At 44.6% G+C, this 21300-nt stretch overlaps 1 protein-coding gene across 2 annotated transcripts in view; it reads left to right on the top strand.

Moving 5' to 3' along the window:
* The window catches only part of cdh11 (cadherin 11, type 2, OB-cadherin (osteoblast)), a 54024-nt gene that overhangs the window by 10961 nt on the left and 21763 nt on the right, over window positions 1-21300 (top strand). For both annotated transcript variants that reach the window (XM_056291282.1, XM_056291283.1), the window contains exons 6-9: window positions 9112-9299; window positions 16986-17099; window positions 17399-17538; window positions 19358-19494. In XM_056291282.1, the coding sequence (XP_056147257.1) occupies window positions 9112-9299; window positions 16986-17099; window positions 17399-17538; window positions 19358-19494 (579 nt within the window). The remainder of the gene's footprint in view (window positions 1-9111; window positions 9300-16985; window positions 17100-17398; window positions 17539-19357; window positions 19495-21300) is intronic.

Genomic DNA, 21300 nt, shown 5'->3' with positions numbered 1-21300 from the left:
GTGTCTGTGTGTGTATTTTTATTGGCCTTTCCTACTGTCCTCAGGCATGTGTGGCTTCTGTGCGTCTGCTTGTGTTTTTGGGTGTGCACCTGTGCTTGCATGTTTGTGTGTGCATGTTTGTGTATTAAAACCTCTCCCAGGGACATTTATTAGATCGCTGATGTGCTGAGCAATTGAAGACTGGAATATCTAGCCTACTTTTGTCATGATCGAGATCTAATAAAAAATAGTTAAAAAAGACAGAGGGAAACAGTTGAGCAGACAATGCAAAGAAATTACGAGGGAGAGGGAGCATATGGGGGGATGGAGAAAGAGAGCAGTAGACAGGGTGGGCAAAGGAAAGGGGACAGAGCAGTGGTTGGGTGAGCATCACAGAACAAAAACTAAGAGGCGAAAGAGAGGAGAGCTGGAGAAGGATGAGAGGAGGGAGCACTGTAGAGTGTGTGTGTGTGTGTGTCTGTGTGTGTGTGTGTGAGAGAGAAAGAGCGAGAGAGGAGGGAGGAATCGAGAAGTGATTAGAAAAAGGAGGGGAGCATTGTGAACAAGAGCTCAGCAGCACTGTAGTGTGTAAAATGCTAGCTAAGCATTGTGATTCTAGCCCAGTCACTGGAAATAGGCAACATGCATTGTCTCTAACTCTCCTCCCTCTTTTTTATACCCCCCCTTTTCTCTGCCATTTTCTCTCTTTTTCTGTTGCTCAGTCAACCTCTCTCACCTTTTCTCTTTCTCTGTCTTTTTCCTACCAATACTTCCCACACAGCATCCCTTTTTCATGTTCTTTCTCTCTGTCTACCTCTGCTTCCCTCTGCCCTCTTCTCTCTCGCCATCCCTCATTTTTTGTTTTCACTCATCCCACTCTCGTCACATTTTTCCTGTATGGCTCTCTACTTTTCTTTCTCTTTTTTCAAACTTTCCCCTCCTCTTTGTCCTCTCTTTTTCAGTACCTTTGTTTTTGTCTCTAACCCTGTCTGTATCTGGTACAGCTTCTGTACCAGATATGTGTGTGTGTGTGTACTCTCCTTTTTACACTGTCTCCATTACTGTTTTCTTTCTGTCTGTTCCCCCCTTCTCTCTCTCTCTCGCTCTCTCTCTCTCTCTCTCCCCCCTTTCTCTCACTCTCTTTTCATTCCCATAGTTCTCATCAGAAAGAGCCCCTGGGCAGAAAGAGCCCCTGGCAAAGATTCAGCGGTCTATCTATAGGGATGGAAAGAAAAGGAGATGAAATGAGAGGAGTGCAGGGTTGGGGATTTGGCTTGTGGAGAAACAGAATAGGTCTGAGAGGAGGGAGAGAAAGGGAGGAAATATAGTAGGAGAGAGAGAAAGAGTGTGTGTGTGTGTGTGTGTGAGAGAGAGAGAGAGAGAGAGAGAGAGAGAGAGAGAGAGAGAGAGAGAGAGAGAGAGAGAGAGAGAGAGAGATTTTCATACCTATTACTTTACTTCCCATGTATTCCAGGTAGCTGATGGTTTCATCGTGCAGCAATACTAAGCTGTAATCCTATTCTCTGGGCCGCTGTTTCTCAATTGGTGGGTCGCGGCCCAAAAGTGGGTCATGGACTCGTTCTGAATAGGTCGTGAAGTGTGGGATCCAAAAAAAAAAAACAATTTTAAGACTAGAAACGCCAACCCCTGTAATTCTGCGTTAACGCCCAGGCAAACGTGAATGTGCGTCTACCAGCTAGGGGCACTGTTGCAGAAAATGTTTGCAGTCAAAATAATATCTACTACATACTTTTTAATGCAGAAGTATTAAACACCATGCTTTTAAGCTGTAATCTATAAATCGTGTTGTTGTTGATTTTTTTTTCAACCACAAAAAACACAACCAAATCAGTTTCAATACTTAATGTTGTAGAAAACAGGTTTATATGATCAGCCAACAGACACTCAAGCCTTTTCTCTCTGTAGTCGAAACGGAGAAATATCATGATTTCTTTGAAGCGGATCCTTGCCATTGTTTCTCTGAAAACAAAGAACTCCGACAAGAAACTCTCAGTATTCAGGATTCTGCCACCATGGGTCAGCGGTGGTGTAGCGATCTAAGCATCGGCTTTGTGTCGATGCAGTTGCCCACTGGGGGCCAGGGTTCGCGCCTCGTCAGATCCGACTATGGCCGGACTCGATGAAGCAGCAATAATAATTGGTAACGCTGTCTTCGGGAGGGGGGCGGAGTCGGCTTGTGTTTGTCACATGAATGCGTCCCTGTGTGTGTCGGAAAAAGCAGTGGTTCGGCCTGGATTCGCCTTGTCACAAAAGTGGCGAGGCGTCTCCTTCGAGACTGCGGGCCGGAGAGATGCAGTTGGCGAACGCATGCAGTACGAGGGTGGGTGTTTGAACTAAAATAGGGATCGATTGGCCACTAAATTGGGAGAAAAAAGGAAAAATCAGAAATAAATCTAGAAAATAAAAAGGATTCAGCCCCCATATATTCCACGAGCATATCCAGTTCCAATGAAAGCTTTTAGTTCATTCATAGACAATCATAGACGCCGTGCACCTCGGTCACAGTACAGTCCCAGACATGTGTCAGCATGTCCATGTCAAATAAACAAAGAAAGCTGTCGAGCTTACTGGATAATTTTTGCTTTGGCATAATCAGTTAGAGCTGTCTCTGTTAGAATAGTGTGCAAATGCAGCCTAATTGGTCCCACACTGACTTTCTGTTCGACCCAAATCATGCCATCTCATGCCATCTCATGTCTCATCTCACGCTGCTGATCCATCAGAATCTAGTAGCAGAGGGAGGACTTCTTGTGGATCCATTCGTTTTGTTGTGCACGACAAAGTGTTATTCAACAAATTGTTTACTCCCAAGTGTGTCCCCTCCTTATCTTAGGTGAGTGCATAGAGCTTTACCTCTTCTAATTCTGCCCACAATTACGCATTTTCCCACAAACAATCTTTGTCATCATCATCATCATCATCACACTATTGTTCTAAGGGCATATCAATTAAAATTTGAATGGCGTTAGTTTCGATGGCTGGCGATTTAGACCATTGGCACTTAACAGTTACAGTGATGAGGCAATTCAGCTTTTTAATAGCGCACTGAAGGAGGAGAGCAGACACATTCGCACTTGGGTAGCGGCGCAAATTCATGTATTGTCTGGCTGAAGTGGTCGTCAAAAGTCAATTCATCCCAATTTTAAGAACACATGCATTTAAATCACAAATATTTAGGAAAAGTCATAGAAGATCGAGTCTCGCATTTTTAGATTTGGAGAAATAGTATATTTTATTTAAGGGCCTGCATACATTAAGTGAAAACAGCCCATATAGTAGGCCTACTCAGAGAGATTATCATATAATATCTGTAAACACAGTTATGCTGTTCATTTTTTATTCATAGTCGCCAGGATCAGCAGCATGCATGTGTGATGTTCATACTCATCAGTTTATTCATCAGGATCAGTTTGTTATTGCTAGAGTAATGCGCTCTGAATGCAGGGATGAAACTAAAAATGTTAAATGTTAAAAAAGGTCACGATGATATTGTGTATGTGTGTTTACTAGCCCATTTTTGAGAAATAAATTTGCTCGGTTTGAATTCTAACAGTGGGTCGCGACTTAATGACCATGGGAAATGTGGGTTCCGAGGCCAGACCAGTTAAGAACTACTGCTCCAGGCTATGCTATACATGCACATTTTAAGAAAGTTCAATGAGGCGTCCGGGTAGTGTAGTGGTCTGTTCCGTTGCCTACCAACACGGGGATCGCCTGTTTGAATCCCCGTGTTACCTTGGTCGGGCGTCCCTACAGACACAATTGGCCGTGTCTGCGAGTGGGGAGCCGGATATGGGTATGTGTCCTGGTTGCTACACTAGCACCTCCTCTGGTCAGTCGGAACGCCTGTTCGGGGGAACTGGGGGGAATAGCGTGATCCTCCCATGTGCTACCTCCCCCTGGTGAAACTCCTCACTGTCAGGGGAAAAGAAGCAGCTGGCAACTCCACATGTATCGGAGGAGACATGTGGTAGTCTGCAGCCCTCCCCGGATTGGCAGAGGGGGTGGAGCAGCAACCAGGATGAGTCGGAATAGTGTGGTAATTGGCCAAGTACAATTGAGGAGAAAGAGGGGAGGGGGATGAATCCAAAACAACAAAAAAAATCAATGAATTGATACAACTGAAAATTACAAAAAGCGCAAAAAATATTATTTCGTTTTTATAAAAAAAATCCTCAACCTAACCTTCAGTCATCGGTTGACAAAACGATAACCGTTTAAGGCTTCTTAAATATGAAACCCTTTTTAACAGTCATGATAAAATCAATGCATATAACATCGTTGGTTGTGGGGAAATATGTTTTATTATAGCTCGTTGTCCATAAATAAACAAAACTGCCCATCTGCATTACCTCCAAATATTCCCTGTGCGTCATTGCTTCTACATCTGTGATACAAGACAACCTACCTTCAAGCAATATGGTACTGTGACTGTAGCTGTCTCTGGCTAAAGCGACAAAAAGACGTAGTCACATGCACGCACGCACACACACACACACACACACACACACACACACACACACACACACACACACACACACACACACACACACACACACACACATTTTACCTGCAAAAATATTTAAAAAATGAAACTCCCAGATGGTGTGAATTAGGCCAATGATTACTTATTTATATGTCTGAGGAACAGAGAGAGAGAGAGAGAGTGAGCGAGAGAGGGAGAGGGAGAGGGAGAGAGAGAGAGAGAGAGAGAGTGAGCGAGAGAGGGAGAGGGAGAGGGAGAGAGAGAGAGAGAGAGAGAGAGAGAGAGAGAGAGAGAGAGAGAGAGGGAGAGGGAGAGGGAGAGAGAGAGAGAGAGAGAGTGAGCGAGAGAGGGAGAGGGAGAGAGAGAGAGAGAGAGAGAGAGAGAGAGAGAGAGAGAGAGAGAGAGAGAGAGAGAGAGAGAGAGAGAGAGAGAGAGAGATGAGTAAAGACAGGAGAGAAAATTAAGAAAAAAACATGGCCAGAGAGGAAAGCATAGAAACACAGACAGCTACAAGGCAGGAAAAAGATACAGAGAAAGAAAGGCAGAGAGAACAAACAAGTGAGCTGAAGATGGAGGGAGACAACACAGCGAATTAGTAACACCGTTTGTGGCACAGTTTAACTTTCCTCTTATGTGCTTTTCATTCAAACTGGTACTTTTTTTTCCCCTCTCACTCCGGCATTTCTACTTCTCTCTCTCTCTCTCTCTCTCTCTGTCTCTCTCTGTCTCTCTCTCCACACATCTTTGCCTCTCTTTCTCTCACTTCATTGTCAAGCAGTTCTCGTTTGACTACTCTAAAATCCATCACTCCCATACGGAGGTAGGGAGGAGCAGATGGTGAAGAAAAACAAATAGAAAAGAAGTGATTGTCATCTTTTTTTCTCTCTCTCAGTAGGCCTCCCGTCGTTGTAATACTGACATGACAGCGAGGCTGGAGTTTAATAGTTTTTAAATGTTTCAGCTCTCTCTCTCTCTCTCTCTCTCTCTCTCTCTCTCTCTCTCTCTCTCTCTCTCTCTCTCTCTCTCTCTCTCTCTCTCGCTCTCTTTCTCTTATCTCTGGGTCCTTATCTGGACATGAATAAAGCGGAAAAAGTTAGATAACAAAAAGACTAGTGCTGCACAATTTGGTGAAAAAGTCATATTGCAATTATGGTGGACAATATTGCGATTGCGATATAATAAACACATTTCTACATATACAAATAATACAAATTTGTCATGTTGCCATGACATGTAGCGACTTTCATTTTGCATGTTTTACACAGTACCTCTTTCACCATATAACAGAGGGCGCTTTTTTTTTTTGCCACCTGTTCATCAGCGTTAACCTGCTCGTTGTATTCGGCATCCCTTTTGTCCTTCTTTCTGGTCTGCACAAGGCACACCGGATTGTCATGTGACCATAGACTCAAACGCTTCACTGCCTCAACGGAGACTGATTAGTCATCTCTTAATTATGGGCATAGATATGCAAACTGCACATAAACAGACGTTCACACACACACATTTTATTATTTAATTAAATCGCAGCTTTTTACAGTTATATAATTGCCCAGGCTGACATCACGATTGTGATTAGATTAATTGTGCAGCACTAAAAAGACCATTGAGACTGAGAACGTTAATGTTTTCCCTTATCCGTCTGCTATGTTCATACATGTTATTTAACTTAAGAGCCAAACTTTTTTGTGTCGTCATCTATGACTGCAACTATAGAAGCAGCTATGCATACGAACTAAGCCGAAACCTTTTTCAGTCACACGAAAGAAACAGACAAATAAAATAACACATTAAATCCTCATCATTCTTCATCATTTCAATCAGATTTTACCATGGCAGCTCTTCAATGACAGGAGTCATTCATTGCCTTGTCGCTGAAAACAAGACGTCTCAAATTATAAGTCATGGTTGTATTCCAAATCTCACAGCCTTCGCAAAACAACTGTACCTATGGTGGGGTGGGAGGTTACTTTGAAATGCTATCCATTCATTTGTAGCCTACAGACTACAGTTTGTAACAGGCAGTAGTACCCGGGTGGGGGTCGTCAGGTATGCCAGGCTGCTCTGCTTGTTTTGTCGTACCGTGTCTGACTCTGTCGGCTGAAGCCACTAGATTTAAACTACTGAGAAGGAGCCTGAATGGACCGACAGGGGAGGAAAGAGATGGCAGAGGGGGCGACGGAGGGCAGGGATGAAAGCAACTTCTTGGGAAGAGGACAGGCAGAAGAGATCGAGATGAAGGGGTAGTAAGAAAAGATTGACATGAGGGAGAAGGGAGGGAGAGGAAAAGGAAAGGACAGAATGTAAGGAGGGATTTTGAAGGATGGTTTTGACATAGGGAGGAGAAAATGAGAGAAAGGGGGAGTTAGTAGAAGAGAGACTGAAGGGTATAAAGTGCAGTATCGCATGGAGGGAATTATTTGTAAAAGGAGCATGTGGAGGGAGGGGAAGGAGATGGGGAGGGGTGTTGAACGAGGGATATGGTGAGGGTGGATGGAAATGTGGGTGAGAGAGAAGAATCACTGAAGAAAATGGCGGGAGTGGAGAGCTGAGGATGGAGGCTCAGAGCACGGTGGTGGTGGTGGGGATTTAGGAACGATGTATAAAACCTTGCAGATCACTCTTTCCTGTTTTCCCCTCATAAACCACTTGGTCAGTTGAATGTCAAGATTAGTAAAACTGGCATTCCTGGAGATGACGTGCAATATTTCAGGGCTTTTGGCGTAGGTGCTGGCTGCTCGCTTCAGTTTCCTATGAAGACTTCCTTTTCCGTGCACCCATCATTGTTTACAGTCGGATTAGCAACTTGAGACGCAAAAACGAAGTTAGAGTTGAGAGACGATGTCTGTACGGCCGGATTGTTTCACAAGTAGTCGACATGAGTTGAACGTTTCTCCACACAATACACAAACATCGATATTTTTGTAGGTGTGAGATATATATATATATATATATATATATATATATATATATATTATATATATATATATATATATATATATATATATATATGAGAGAGAGAGAGAGAGAGAGAGAGAGAGAGAGAGAGAGAGAGAGAGAGAGAGAATCAAGCACTCCTGGATCAATGAAGTGTTACTAAATCTTTAACCGAGATGTTTCATGCCCGATTTCAGTTGTAAGCAGCTGCAATGAAAGCATGAGGCAAACACTGTTTGGCCCAGAGATTAATGAGTCTTTTAGGGTGTTTGATGTTGATACACATGAATTGGAGTAGAGGTGGATAAGGGGAGTGGAGAAGAGACTAGCAGGAGGAGATTAACGGGAAGATGTATTTTAAAAAATTATACAATGTAGGGCGAGAACTTGTATAGAAGGAGGAGAGAGGAGCATCAATTTAGGGATGTGGGATAAGTCAGAAGAATGGGCGGGAAAGAGAAGTTCACATGAAAAAGGAAAGGGAGGACCAGAGGAGTAGGGTGTGTGTGTGTGGGGGGTGAAATGTGGGTGTTTTGGAACGCTAAAACCCGTCGGGAGCGAGGGCAGATGATGAGATGAAAGAAGAAGGATCAGGGAGGAGTGAAGAAATAAGTGAGAGAGGAGATGAGTGAGAGAGGGATGAGCAGGACTGTGGTGGTGGTGGAGGTGGGGGATGGGTAAAGGAGACATATGGTCCTGCCGCTAGCCAGGTGTCTACTCCCGCAGACGAATTATACACACACACCCACACACACACATCACTATATTAACACCTATGAACGAAAAACAACTCCAACCGTTTCATATGTACATACAAATATACACTCACGTAAACACAGCTCTCTCTCTTTCACATGCACAACACACACACACACACACACACACACCTGCCACTCCACTGGAGATATTAATATCCTTTGTGTCATATGAGACAGATGGTATTTTATATGGTAATCCCTCTACCGCCAATATGACCCTGCTTTAAATAGATAACACAAGCGCAGTCATCCAGAAATAGACTAAAAATAGATATCACACATTAAGATGCAAATATTACATATTTTAGGTACCTGGATTATGAGTATCGATGTGGGTTTTCACCGGAGATTATGGGTAATTTGTTGTTGTAGATGGTAAATTCCTTTGGTTTTGTTTTAAAACTTTGACAACACCTGTTGAGTGAGATGTCATTTTTTTGCAGTTCCAGCGGATATGAAATTAAATGAAAACAATGATGAAATAATAACAATAATTCAAATAATTAAATAATAATTATTTTATTGATAATTATTTTATAATAATCATCCATTATCCAAACCACTTATCCTGCTCTCAGGATCGCGGGGATGCTGAAGCTTATCCCAGCAGTCATAATAATAATAATAACAAAAACAGTAATGAAAGAGCATCACTGTTTATTCCATGGAAAACAAAAGCAGTTTACAGCCAGTCGTAATTAGGGGTTGGGGCATTTCTCTGCACCCCCACACCCCTCCTCTCCTGTCTTGGCTTCTCTAATTATACGTCCACTGGTGTCGACATGTCTTGTAACAGTATGTAATGTGACATTCCCATACTTTGTCAGCACTCTCCCATACTGTGTGCAGCATGCCTACGTCAAATGCGAGATCCCACAACAAATCAGCTGAAATCAAAATTAAGATTTGTCTCTTCACTGCTCCTCCCAGGTGTGTACGCCATGTCTGTATCAGAGGATAAAGTCCCCGGAGAGGAAGTGGGCCGTCTCAAGGCGAAAGACCCCGATGTAGGAGATAACGGACTGGTGAACTACCGCCTGACAGACGGCGATGGAGTCGGCATGTTTGAACTTACCACTGACTCACAGACCAGAGAGGCTGTCATTAAGCTGAAAAAAGTAAGTGAGGAGGGAAGATAGGGGTGGTTGAAGGGAGAGAGTGGAAGGTACATTCAAAAGTTGAGTGGAATGAATCCGCTGATGAGGGGAAGCCAACTATTTCCTTCTCTCTCTCTCTCTGGAGAGATTGAAAAAACAAAAGATGGAGAAATGGAGAGCACCTTATTTTGAAAGGAAAACAACAGGAAGATGTTGGTGTGTGTGGAGACAACATGGGATGCAAGGACTTGGAGGAAACAAATGTCCTCCTCTTCCCTTACACTTACATATTGTGTCTGAAATGAACGTTGATATTCATAGTATTGTGTGTGTGTTTGTGTGTGTGTGTGTGTGAGTGAGTGAGATGAGTGAGCATTCATTTTCATCCTTCTTTGGGTCAGAGGGCTTATTCCCGTAGCGCAGGGACTTTAGCACAGATGCCCACATTCACATAGATACATTCACATACACACAGACTCAAACATGTGGACTATGGGCACACATGCTACTGCACTGCGAAAACAACTACAAGTAACCCAGCTCAGCATACACAATCTGTCCTCTCTTGAGCTCTCATTCACACACGCATGCACACACACACACACACACACACACACACACACACATACAGATCCAGTCAGTCAGCTACATTAAATAGATGGTGAATCCATTTTAGACAACAGATAGACAAAGTGAGGTAGAACTAAGGGCTACAAATGTGCCCTTACATTTAGATGTGTTAAATTATTCATTCATTCACTCAGTCTAGTTCAGCAGTGGCTAACCATGTGCCATGGAGAGCCATGTGTATGCAGATTTTCATTCCAACCCGACTCCACACCAGTTGATTTCACTGATTAGCAGCCTTCAACCAAAGAGGAAGAACGTATCAGTGAAATCGCCTGGTGTGGAGCCGGGTTGGAATGAAAACCTGCATACACATGGCTCTCCATGGCACACGGTTAGCCACCCCTGGTCTAGTTCATTGGGGCTTGGGCCTATCCCAGCAGACATTGTGTAGAAGATAGGAAAACACCCTAAGGACCCAGTCCATCACAGGACCCACACACAATCACTCACCATCCCATTCAAAGTTATTATCTCGATGTTTGACAAAAGTGATAAACACTCATGTTATCTTACAGCCAATTCTGTGAAGTGTGAATTCAAGCCCAGCTATGTTCTGTTCAAGATTGGATGCTTCTCAGTAAATCTGCTTACTTGAACCTATAGTGTCATTGGACACTTGTTTTAACTTGTCATTACTAGTCCAAATTTGTTTTTTCCCCTCTGTTCACTTCATGAGTGACTACTGAGTAGACAGAGTTAGGGGTTTCATCCCATTTCTGTTTCTATATAGGAAATGTGGATACTTGAAGGTGCTGTAGATTAGAAAAAAAAAGGTATACCAAAGAACTAGAAGATGAGTGAATAACTGAGTGGGGAGATTGATGAAATTGCAGAAACTTGTGTTGTCTCAGTAATGTTGCATTTCCCAATACCTGGGCTGACCTGGGGGATTTAAATGGGTTACAGTGTGTGTATATACACTCACCGGCCACTTTATTAGGCACACCTGTCCAACTGCTCGTTAACACAAATTTCTAATCAGCCAATCACATGGCAGCAACTCAATGCATTTAGGCATGTAGACATGGTCAAGACGATCTGCTGCAGTTCAAACCGAGCATCAGAATGGGGAAGAAAGGTGATTTAAGTGACTTTGAACGTGGCATGGTTGTTGGTGCCAGACGGGCTGGTCTGAGTATTTCAGAAACTGCTGATCTACTGGGATTTTCACGCACAACCATCTCTAGGGTTTACAGAGAATGGTCCGAAAAAGAGAAAATATCCAGTGAGCGGCAGTTCTGTGGGCCAAAATGCCTTGTTGATGCCAGAGGTCAGAGGAGAATGGCCAGACTGGTTCGAGCTGATAGAAAGGCAACAGTAACTCAAATAACCACTCATTACAACCGAGGTATGCAGAAGAGCATCTCTGAACGCACAACACGTCGAACCTTGAGGCAGATGGGCTACAGCAGCAGAAGACCACACCGGGTGCCACTCCTGTCAGCTAAGAACAGGAAACTGAGGCTACAATTCGCACAGGCTCACCAAAATTGGACAATAGAAGATTGGAAAAACGTTGCCTGGTCTGATGAGTCTCGATTTCTGCTGCGACATTCGGATGGTAGGGTCAGAATTTGGCGTCAACAACATGAAAGCATGGATCCATCCTGCCTTGTATCAACGGTTCAGGCTGGTGGTGGTGGTGTAATGGTGTGGGGGATATTTTCTTGGCACACTTTGGGCCCCTTAGTATCAATTGAGCATCGTGTCAACGCCACAGCCTACCTGAGTATTGTTGCTAACCATGTCCATCCCTTTATGACCACAGTGTTCCCATCTTCTGATGGCTTCTTCCAGCAGGATAACGCGCCATGTCTTAAAGCTCGAATCATCTCAGACTGGTTTCTTGAACATGACAATGAGTTCACTGTACTCAAATGGCCTCCACAGTCACCAGATCTCAATCCAATAGAGCACCTTTGGGATGTGGTGGACCGGGAGATTCGCATCATGGATGTGCAGCCGACAAATCTGCAGCAACTGCGTGATGCTATCATGTCAATATGGACCAAACTCTCTGAGGAATGTTTCCGGTACCTTGTTGAATCTATGCCACGAAGGATTAAGGCAGTTCTGAAGGCAAAAGGGGGTCCAACCCGGTACTAGCAAGGTGTACCTAATAAAGTGGCCAGTGAGTGTATAAAGAACTCATTCACCGCAGCAACCACTGTTTTTGGTGCCCTTGAGCTATACCAGTGAAGCCACACAGTAGCCAGGATCAGCTCGATCAAGGAGAACAAAACTTTCTCTACCATGATTTTGCAAGACAAAAAGGTGGAAAGCCCAGATTTGCCACTGACCCCATCACAATTTGATGGCATAGATGGCACGGTAACTCAGTTGTTGGCACTGTTGCCTCACAGCATGAACGTCCTGGGTTCAAATCTAACTGAGGCCACCTTGGCCTTTCTGTGTGAAGTCTGCATGTTCTCGCCATGTTCATGTGGGTTTCCTCCCACCAACGACATGCATGTTGGGGAGGTGCACACAGACAGTGCTGTTGACCAAGGCACTGGTCTAAATTCATATGGGTTAAAATCTAGGTCTTGAGATTTTGGCCAGGGTCATGTCACTGGTTTTGGTTGGATAAGGGTGTCGCGAATAGGTGCATAAGAAATGACAGCATCTCATCTCATCATCAGTCGCTTCTCTGGGGTTGGGTCATGGTGGCAGCAAGCTAAGTAGGGCACTCCAGACATCCCTCTCCCCAGCAACACCCTTTGGCTCCTGTATGTAATCCCAAGGCATTCCCAGGTCAGATTGGACATGTAGTCCCTCCAGAGAGTTCTGGGTCTACCCCGGGGTCTCCTCCCAGTTGGATGTGCCCGGAAAACCTCCAAAGGAAGGCACCCAGGAGACATCCCAATCAGATGCCTGAACCACCTGAACTGGCTCCTTTCGATGCATAGGAACAGCGGCTCTACTCCACGCCCCCTCTGGATGTCTGAGCTCCTCACCCTGTCTCAGGGGCTGAGCCCAGACAACCTACGGAGGAAACTCATTTCAGCCGCTTGTATCCGCGATCTCACCCTTTTGGTCACTACCCAAAGAAAGATTGACTGGTAAATTGAGAGCTTTGCCTACCGGCTCATCTCCCTCTTCACCACAATGGTCCAGTACAATGACCGCATTACTGCTGATGCTGCACCAATCCGCCTGTCAATCTATCTAATCTGTCAATCAATGACAGCAATGAAAGATTATTTTGTTGGAGGGTGTGGATAGATGCCATTTGAAAGATCCTGTGGTCAGTAGCAGTGATGACTTCATGGAGGGCAGGGGACCACTGGTGAATGGAGGAAAGGGTAAGCAAGGAGGAGAATGTCTTCCTGACTGGACCTGAGCAAAGAGCTTCATAAGACCGTCTTTACTGTACTGGATGTGTAGAACTATGTGAATGTGAAGGAGAGGTTTTCTGGGGGGGGGGGAACACATCATGCATGTTCAGCAAAAGCCTTCTGTGGGAAAATAAAAAGGCTAAAATAGCAGACAGTCAGTAAAAGCGAGCAGTTCTCGAGGTGGGGCCCTTGAAATCGTTGTCAGGAGCCACTGGTGGAGTGTTTTGATAAGCAAAACAGAACAGCCTAATCAAAGTAACGAGAGCGACTGACTAGACTCAACTGGGACACAGTGTGTATGTGTACGTATGTATGAATTGATGCGTGCATTTGTGTGTGTGTGTTTGTGAGAGAGATAGAGTGTGTCAGTGTGTGCACGTCTGAGTGCGTGTGTATTTGAAAGCCAGCCAAAGGCAGAGAAGCTGTGGTTAAGAAGCGTTAAATGTGGGTGTAAACACCCTGCTGTCAGCTCCACACAACTGAGACTAGAAGGGGACCGGTGACCTCATTACACACTCATTCACACACACACACACGTATGCACATAGAAAGAGACAAGCACACTGCACAAGAAGTACATTATTTGGATGCAAAGTGAGAAATTAGATTATCTCAAAATAAGGTCCTAATGTTGATTTGGATAAAAGTGAGGAAGACAGATAGTGTGTGCGTGTGTGTGTGTGTGTGGTAGGCTGGAAAGCAATGTTAGGACTTATCAAACAACAATCAAGAATCATGGGTCCTCACCTTGAGCAAAACTTTTCTTTATTGAAGTCTGTGCACATGTATTTGTACGTGTTTGTGTGTGTGTGTGTGTGTGAGAGAGAGACACAGTGTGATAATCATGTCTTGATGCCTCTCAAGGGAAATCAACACCTTTTGGCCCCTCAAGGCATTCCTTGCAAAATTAAAGCCCGAGCATTCAGCACACAGAAACACACACACATACACACTCACATAAACATCCATACATTATACATACACAGTCACTTTCAAATCGGCACAGGGAGTAGCCTTCACTAATCTCCATTCTCACTGCTCTCCAGCAGCTCTCTTCCACACTGGCAAAAAAAAAACACCCTTATTCACGCTTACACTCTTGTCTTTCTCATGCTTACACACACACACACATAGAGATGCGCTTTAATCAGCTATTCTCTTTCAACTGTGTCCTGACGAAAGCAGTCCCCAGAATATTAAGAAGCTGGGTGCACCCTCACGTGTTGGTGTTTTTGTGTGTATGTGAGAGAGAGAGAGAGAGAGAGAGAGAGAGAGAGAGAGAGAGAGAGAGAGAGAGAGGAGAGAGAGAGAGAGAGAGACAGAGAGAGAGAGAGACAGAGAGAGAGGACAGAGAGAGAGAGAGAGAGAGAGAGAGAGAGAGAGAGAGAGAGAGAGAGAGAGAGAGAGAGAGAGAGAGAGAGAGAGAGAGCGAGCGAGCGAGCGAGAAAGAGAGAGAGAGCAAGCAAGAGATGGAGGACACTGTTGTGTATATTATTATGTGCACCGATTACAGAGGAGCTGGGAGAAGTGGATTGGGGGAGGGCTGAAAAAGGTGGAGAGAGAGAGAGAGAGAGAGAGGCTGAAAAAGGTGGAGCGAGAGAGAGAGAGAGACAACGAGGAAAAAGGAAAGAGACAAAACGGGGTGGGCAAAACAAGATGCTCAGGCACAGAGAGAAGAGTAAGAGAATGAAAGAACTGGGTCACATTCATCCTAGTAGAGCTCTCTACCTGTCTTCAGCATCCTGCACACCTGCCCTGACATCATAGAGTCAGGTGTCATGTTGAGTGAATGAGCATGGAACCCCCCCCCCCATCATAAGACTCCCACATGACAGCATTGTCAAACTATAAAGACAGTCATCTTACTTCACGTAACATTTGGAGTGTGGTTTCCAGGGACTGGCCACCATGTTTGTGGAAACACAACAAAAGAATAGGATAGTGACATCATGACATCTTCCCACCTGATCGTGTGTTTTTATTTTTTTATAGAATATTTCCAACCTTCTACCTACACCCAGAGATAGGCATCTGTTTGACTTGTCGAGGTGTTAAAAGGTGATACTTCTTCCAACATGGTGGGATCTACCTCATAGCAGTTGGAAACTGCCCTTCAGACTTTTCCAGACAGGCACCAACAGTATCCCAGGGCAAAATGTATCTTAACGGTATTTACAACACTTTACATAGTACACCAAATTATTTATTTAGTTTAGTTTTCATTATGTTATGCACCCCGTGGACCCACCACCCATGGGAATGAGCATTCAGGTAGAGTGCAATGCAGGCCAGGCAGCAGGCAAAGGTGGGGACCGGGGCATGCTGACTTCCGGCATCACGGACTGGTCTAGGAGGACGCACTAGGAGGAGAACTCGGGGTAGACCCAGTACTCGCTGGAGGGACTATATGTCCAATCTAGCCTGGGAATGCCTTGGGATCCGCCAGGAGGAGCTGGACGGCATTGCTGGGGAGAGGGACATCTGGAGTGCCCTACTTAGCTTGCTGCCACCGCGACCCGACCCCGGAGAAGCGGCTGATGATGGGAGAGATTATGTTATGGTATCATGGTGACAGACATCGGCGCAGGTCCATGAATACTGGGATGGCATCCAGCACTTTACCTCTGCCCCCGTTCATAGGGTTAATGGTTATGTCAGGAAGGGCATCCAATGTAAAATTTTGCAGATTAACAAGACCATACCGGATCGGTTGAGGCCCGGCCACCATTGGTGCTGTGCCATCGCGTGGTACCGATGGACACAGTAAAATCCGCTGTAGCGACCCCTGAAAAACGGAACAAGCCGAAAGAAGAAGATTACGGTATCTTAGAGATTCCTTAAATCCAGCTTGTGAACAGAGGGGTTGCTGGATTTCATTCTGCACACCAGTTTGCGGAAATCTCGATGGATGAATTGGTAATAGTCTGTTCATTTACTGTAGCCGTGGCATTTGAGGGGATATTCTGAAATGTCATTACTGGTATGAACGATATGGCTAGGTACGAGTCATAGCTGAGTGCCTTTAGAAGCACCAGAGCAGTCATAATCACTATTAATAATCCTCCAGGGTGTGGTTCTTTATACAACAGTGAGCAACACTATACGCAGCCTGCAAAGTTTCCTTCAAAGGGTTTTACATGCGTGTGTGTGTGTGGGGGGGGGGGCAGATGGCGAGAAAAGGCATTTGGTGTCCTTGATTGATCACATTAATCACATTGGTCAATTATTATCCAATTACTGCATAAAGATAACTCTTACAGCCCAACAACTCTTTAAAGGTATCAATCAATCAATCAGTAAAAATGTTGAAATGTTAGAATCTGTACTCTATCGCTGGTGGTCTGTATTTGTAGTGTTATGTTGTGGACTGGTATTATCAGTTAGTATTATGTCCCCGGTATGTTTTGTGTAACAACAGCTCCCCCTAGCAGGAGGGAAACTTACCGCAGTGCTCATGCGCATCATTTCCTAAAACCTATTTACTCGCTGCAGTAGACCCGGTGTATTTTGCCAAACACTAGGATGTCACAGCACCTCAGCAAAACAGTCCTCTTTTCACCTTGTTTACCTGTGATAAACTGATATATATATACATGTGTGGGTGTGGCATGAATACGTTTTGATTGAAGTAACCGTTGACATTTTTTTTTTATTTGCTATCTCCCTCAATTTTTATTCCTCTCTCGCCTTATCTGTCTTCCTCTCTTTCTCTCCGTTACTTTCCCTCGCTCCATTTAAGATGGTGGACTTTGAGACTAAGAGGGCATACACACTGAGAATAGAGGCAGCCAACCCTCATGTTGATGCTCGTTTCATCGCCTGGGGGCCCTACAAGGATGAAGCAACTGTAAAGGTAAAGTGTGTGTTTGTATATGCATGTGTGTGTGTGTGTGTGTGTGTTTGTTTATTTGCATGTGTGTAAATGAGTGTGCAGACATGCAAAAATTTGTATTTTCTTGTGTTTGTCTATGACTAGGTTCACTGCAGAAGCTCCACATTAACAGTTGATTTCCCAATCTCTCTCTCTCTCCATCCCCTCTTTCTTCCTTTATCCCTCACTCCCTGTCTTTCTTCAACTCTGTTTCAATTTTATTTTCCCTTTCTCCCTTTACCCCCGCTTTCTCGTTCTCCTTCTCTCTCTTCCTCCTATAGATCATGGTTGAGGATGCAGATGAGCCTCCTGTGTTTATAGCTCCGAGTTATAATTTTGAGGTAGAGGAGAACGCCCCAGAAGGTACCCTGGTGGGAAGGGTCCATGCCAAGGACACTGATGTAGCTAACAACCCTGTCAGGTAGTACTGGCACACACACACACACACACACACACACACACACACACACACACACACACACGCACACACAATGCATACAGCTGCATTTAAAACTGCACAAAGAGACATTTGCACAAGTACACCAACACAGGTACATATCTGCATGTTAAACATACACAGAAAAAACAGAAGCTTGGGCATGCTGAAAACACACACACCAACCTCTGAATAGAAATGCCGCAAAGACACAAGCACACAGACACAAACACATACACATTAACACTCACACAAGCACACAGCTCACATTAAAGAAATATTTTACATGCAAATTAACAAACATACGAAAGCACACAGTTGTGCACATACATTAAGTATGCTGGTAATACACTATGCATGAGCATGCAGACATGAGTAATCATACATGTACACAAACTTGCTAAATATATACACTAAAAGTACAGATACAAATGCAGGCACACATGGAAAATGGCCACACTATTTGCTGAGCATACATGTTTTAGACAACACATACACACACACACACACACACACACACACACACACACATAAATGATACACACATTACACAGACACTGACTGATTCAATACTTAATTTCAACCTTTTTACTATGGCCATATGATTACTCAGTGTATACACATTAAACTGTTCTTGTTGATAATATTTTACCATTAAGTGTGAAAGGCTGTTTAGTCCATTGTATTTAACCTTGTAGTTGGTCAGCTAATGACCTACATTTATTCGATTCAATATTTTCCAGCACCAAAGCAGAAGCAATTTACTGTGAAAAGCGGTTACTGTTTTGCTTTTTCTTAATTTGGGAGTTTTTGCTGAACTAAATTACATGAAATGAGACTGGAAATTAAGGGCAATGAGAATGAGAGGAAGCAGCAATGGTGTCACTTTTAAGTTATAAATCCAATGACTGTCACTTACTAATATTTAGGGTGATAGGTGCTAGTTGCAGCAATGTTTGAGCTCTCTGAATCCCCACTAGCCAACGAAATGTGACTCTAAAATTGTGACTATCTCATTTGGGACTGGAGAAAACAGTATCTACAAAGCTTATAGGAGACCTGTACCAACAGATAGTACAACATCAATAGGAGCGTCCGGGTAGTGTGGCGGTCTATTCCGTTGCCTACCAACACAGGGAGCTCGGTTCGAATGTTACCTCCGGCTTGGTCAGGTGTCCCTACAGACACAATTGGCCATGTCTGCAAGTGGGAAGCTGGATGGAGCTATGTGTCCTGGTCGCCACACTAGCGCCTCCTCTGGTCGGTCAGTGCATGTGTTCGAGGGGGAGGGGGGGACTTGGGGGGAATAGCGTAATCCTCCCATGCGTTACGTCCCCCTGGTGAAACTCCTCACTGTCAGGTGAAAAGAAGCGGTTGGCGACGCCACATGTATCGGAAGAGGCATGTGGTAGTCTGCAGCCCTCCCTGGATCAGCAGAGGGGGTGGAGCAGCAATTGGGATGGCTCAGAAGAGAGGGGTAATTGGCTGCATACAATTGGGGGAAAAAAAGGGGGGGGGAACAAAAAAGAGTACAACATCAATAGCAGATACTCGGGTTCAACAATTCCGTTTTGTTCAGCGGTGGGGAAGTTACTGACACAACAGCACCCGTGACTACTTAATTTCCAGTAGTCTCACAGAGATTTACAGTGGTCAGTCACCATTGCAGTTACTTGTATTACTGTAGTTGTCTATAAATTAAACAAAAATGTCAGTCTTTGGAATTTGAGTTGTGATGTACGATTTTTGTTATGTTTCCAAAATCATTCATTGACATTTAAGTCCCTGTCTCTTCATTGTGTAGGTACATGATCCCTCGGTATACAGATGTGGAGCAGTTCTTCTCTATCAACTCAGAAGATGGCAGGATCACCACAACCAGGCCACTGGACAGAGAGACACAAGCCTGGCATAACATATCTGTGTCAGCTACAGAGATAGGTAGATACACACATGTGCTTGCTTGCTTGCTTGCTTGCTGGTTGTCCATCGTGCCCGATGATGACCATCTTCTTCTATTTGTGGGTCCTTTGAGGACTCAGATAGCAGAAGATACCTGCGCAGAGATGGTTTTTAAAGTGGCATGGGGGGTGCGCTTCTCCCAACGCCACATGACTTGATTGTAGAGGAGATGGTTCCGATGGCAAGGGGGATCCCTAGATGACCGGCACCTCCACACAACTGCAGGGGGCTGCCGGAAATCCTGTTTTTCGGAAACCGCCTCGAAGCGTGCCGCCACAGCTTGCTTTTCTGTTGGGGTAAGCTCCCTTAGCCTTATGTCTTCCCAGACTCACCCACAAGGCAGCGGGGCAGTGGTTGATAGGTGCCAGGGTGTGTCCACCAGGGTGGGCCTGCACACCATATCTCTGGGGCCCACTGCTGCTCCGAGATCCCCTGCCAAGTTAGCCTGGGGCCGCAAGACCCCAGTTACCATGTGTGGCCACGGGGAGGCCTGGCAGGAGTCTTGGTGAAGGAGAGGCTATGTACTGGCAAGGGAAGGCTTACACACTAGGACGCTTCCCTATTCGCCACAAAGGCTAGCCAGCGGCAGCAAGCTAAGGGCAGGAGGGACACAAGCAGGTTGGAAGAACACATGCACCTTCCCTCCAACTACACACTGCTGCACTAGACGCATCACAACACCCTGTGTGTATGTACACACACACACACTACACACATGTACACTCATGCGCACACACACATACACACACACACGGATGAAGGAAAACAGGGTTAGTATAACATATTTGTACCTGTAATGAAATAGATACACTCACACACACACACACACACACACACACACACACACACACACACACACAGATGGATGAAAACAGGGATGGTATAACATATTTGTGCCTGTAATGAAATAGATACTGACACACACACACACACACACACACACACACACACACACACACACACACACACACACACACACACACACACACACACAGATGAAGGAAAACAGGGATGGTATAATATATTTGTACCTGTAATGAAATAGATACACACACACACACACACACACACACACACATACCACATACACACTTTGAAAGGTACAGAGAGAAAGAGAGTGAGTGATAAAGGGACCCAACACTGGAATAATATATCTGTTTCAGCTGAAAATATATACACATTACACACACACATACACACACACACACACACACACACACACACACACACACACACACACACACACACACACACACACACACACACTTATACAAACACATTCCCAAACAATCACTCACATATAGTTTGCCTACATCAGCTTTTTTGGACATATTGGACATATTTTAAGTTTTTGGATCCATTTTTGGGTCTGGGGCGGCACAGTGGCCCAGTGGTTAGCACTGTTGCCTCACTGCAAAAATTTGATCTTGGATTTGAACCCCAGGCCGTCCCAGGTCCTTTCTGTGTGGAGTTTGCATGTTCTCCCCATGTCTGCGTGGGGTTTCCTCTGAGTGCTCTGGTTTCCTCCCACCATCAAAAAGACATGCATGTTAGGCTTAATACTCCTGTCTGTGCCCCTGAGCAAGGCAGTGGAAAGAATAACCGGAGTTGGTCCCCGGGCGCTGCAGCTGCCCACTGCTCCTATACAATAGGATGGGTTAAATGCAGAGAACACATTTCATTGTAACCGTACAACTGTACAGTGATAAAGTAAAGTGGCTTTCCCCTTTCTTCTTCTTAAAAAATGGATTTCAAGAAACTTGCATCAGGTAAATTCTGATATAA

This window comes from Lampris incognitus, chromosome 13 (assembly GCF_029633865.1).
Source record: "Lampris incognitus isolate fLamInc1 chromosome 13, fLamInc1.hap2, whole genome shotgun sequence".
NCBI classification, from domain to species: Eukaryota; Metazoa; Chordata; class Actinopteri; order Lampriformes; family Lampridae; genus Lampris; species Lampris incognitus.
This window is presented reverse-complemented; position numbering and strand designations above follow the sequence as displayed.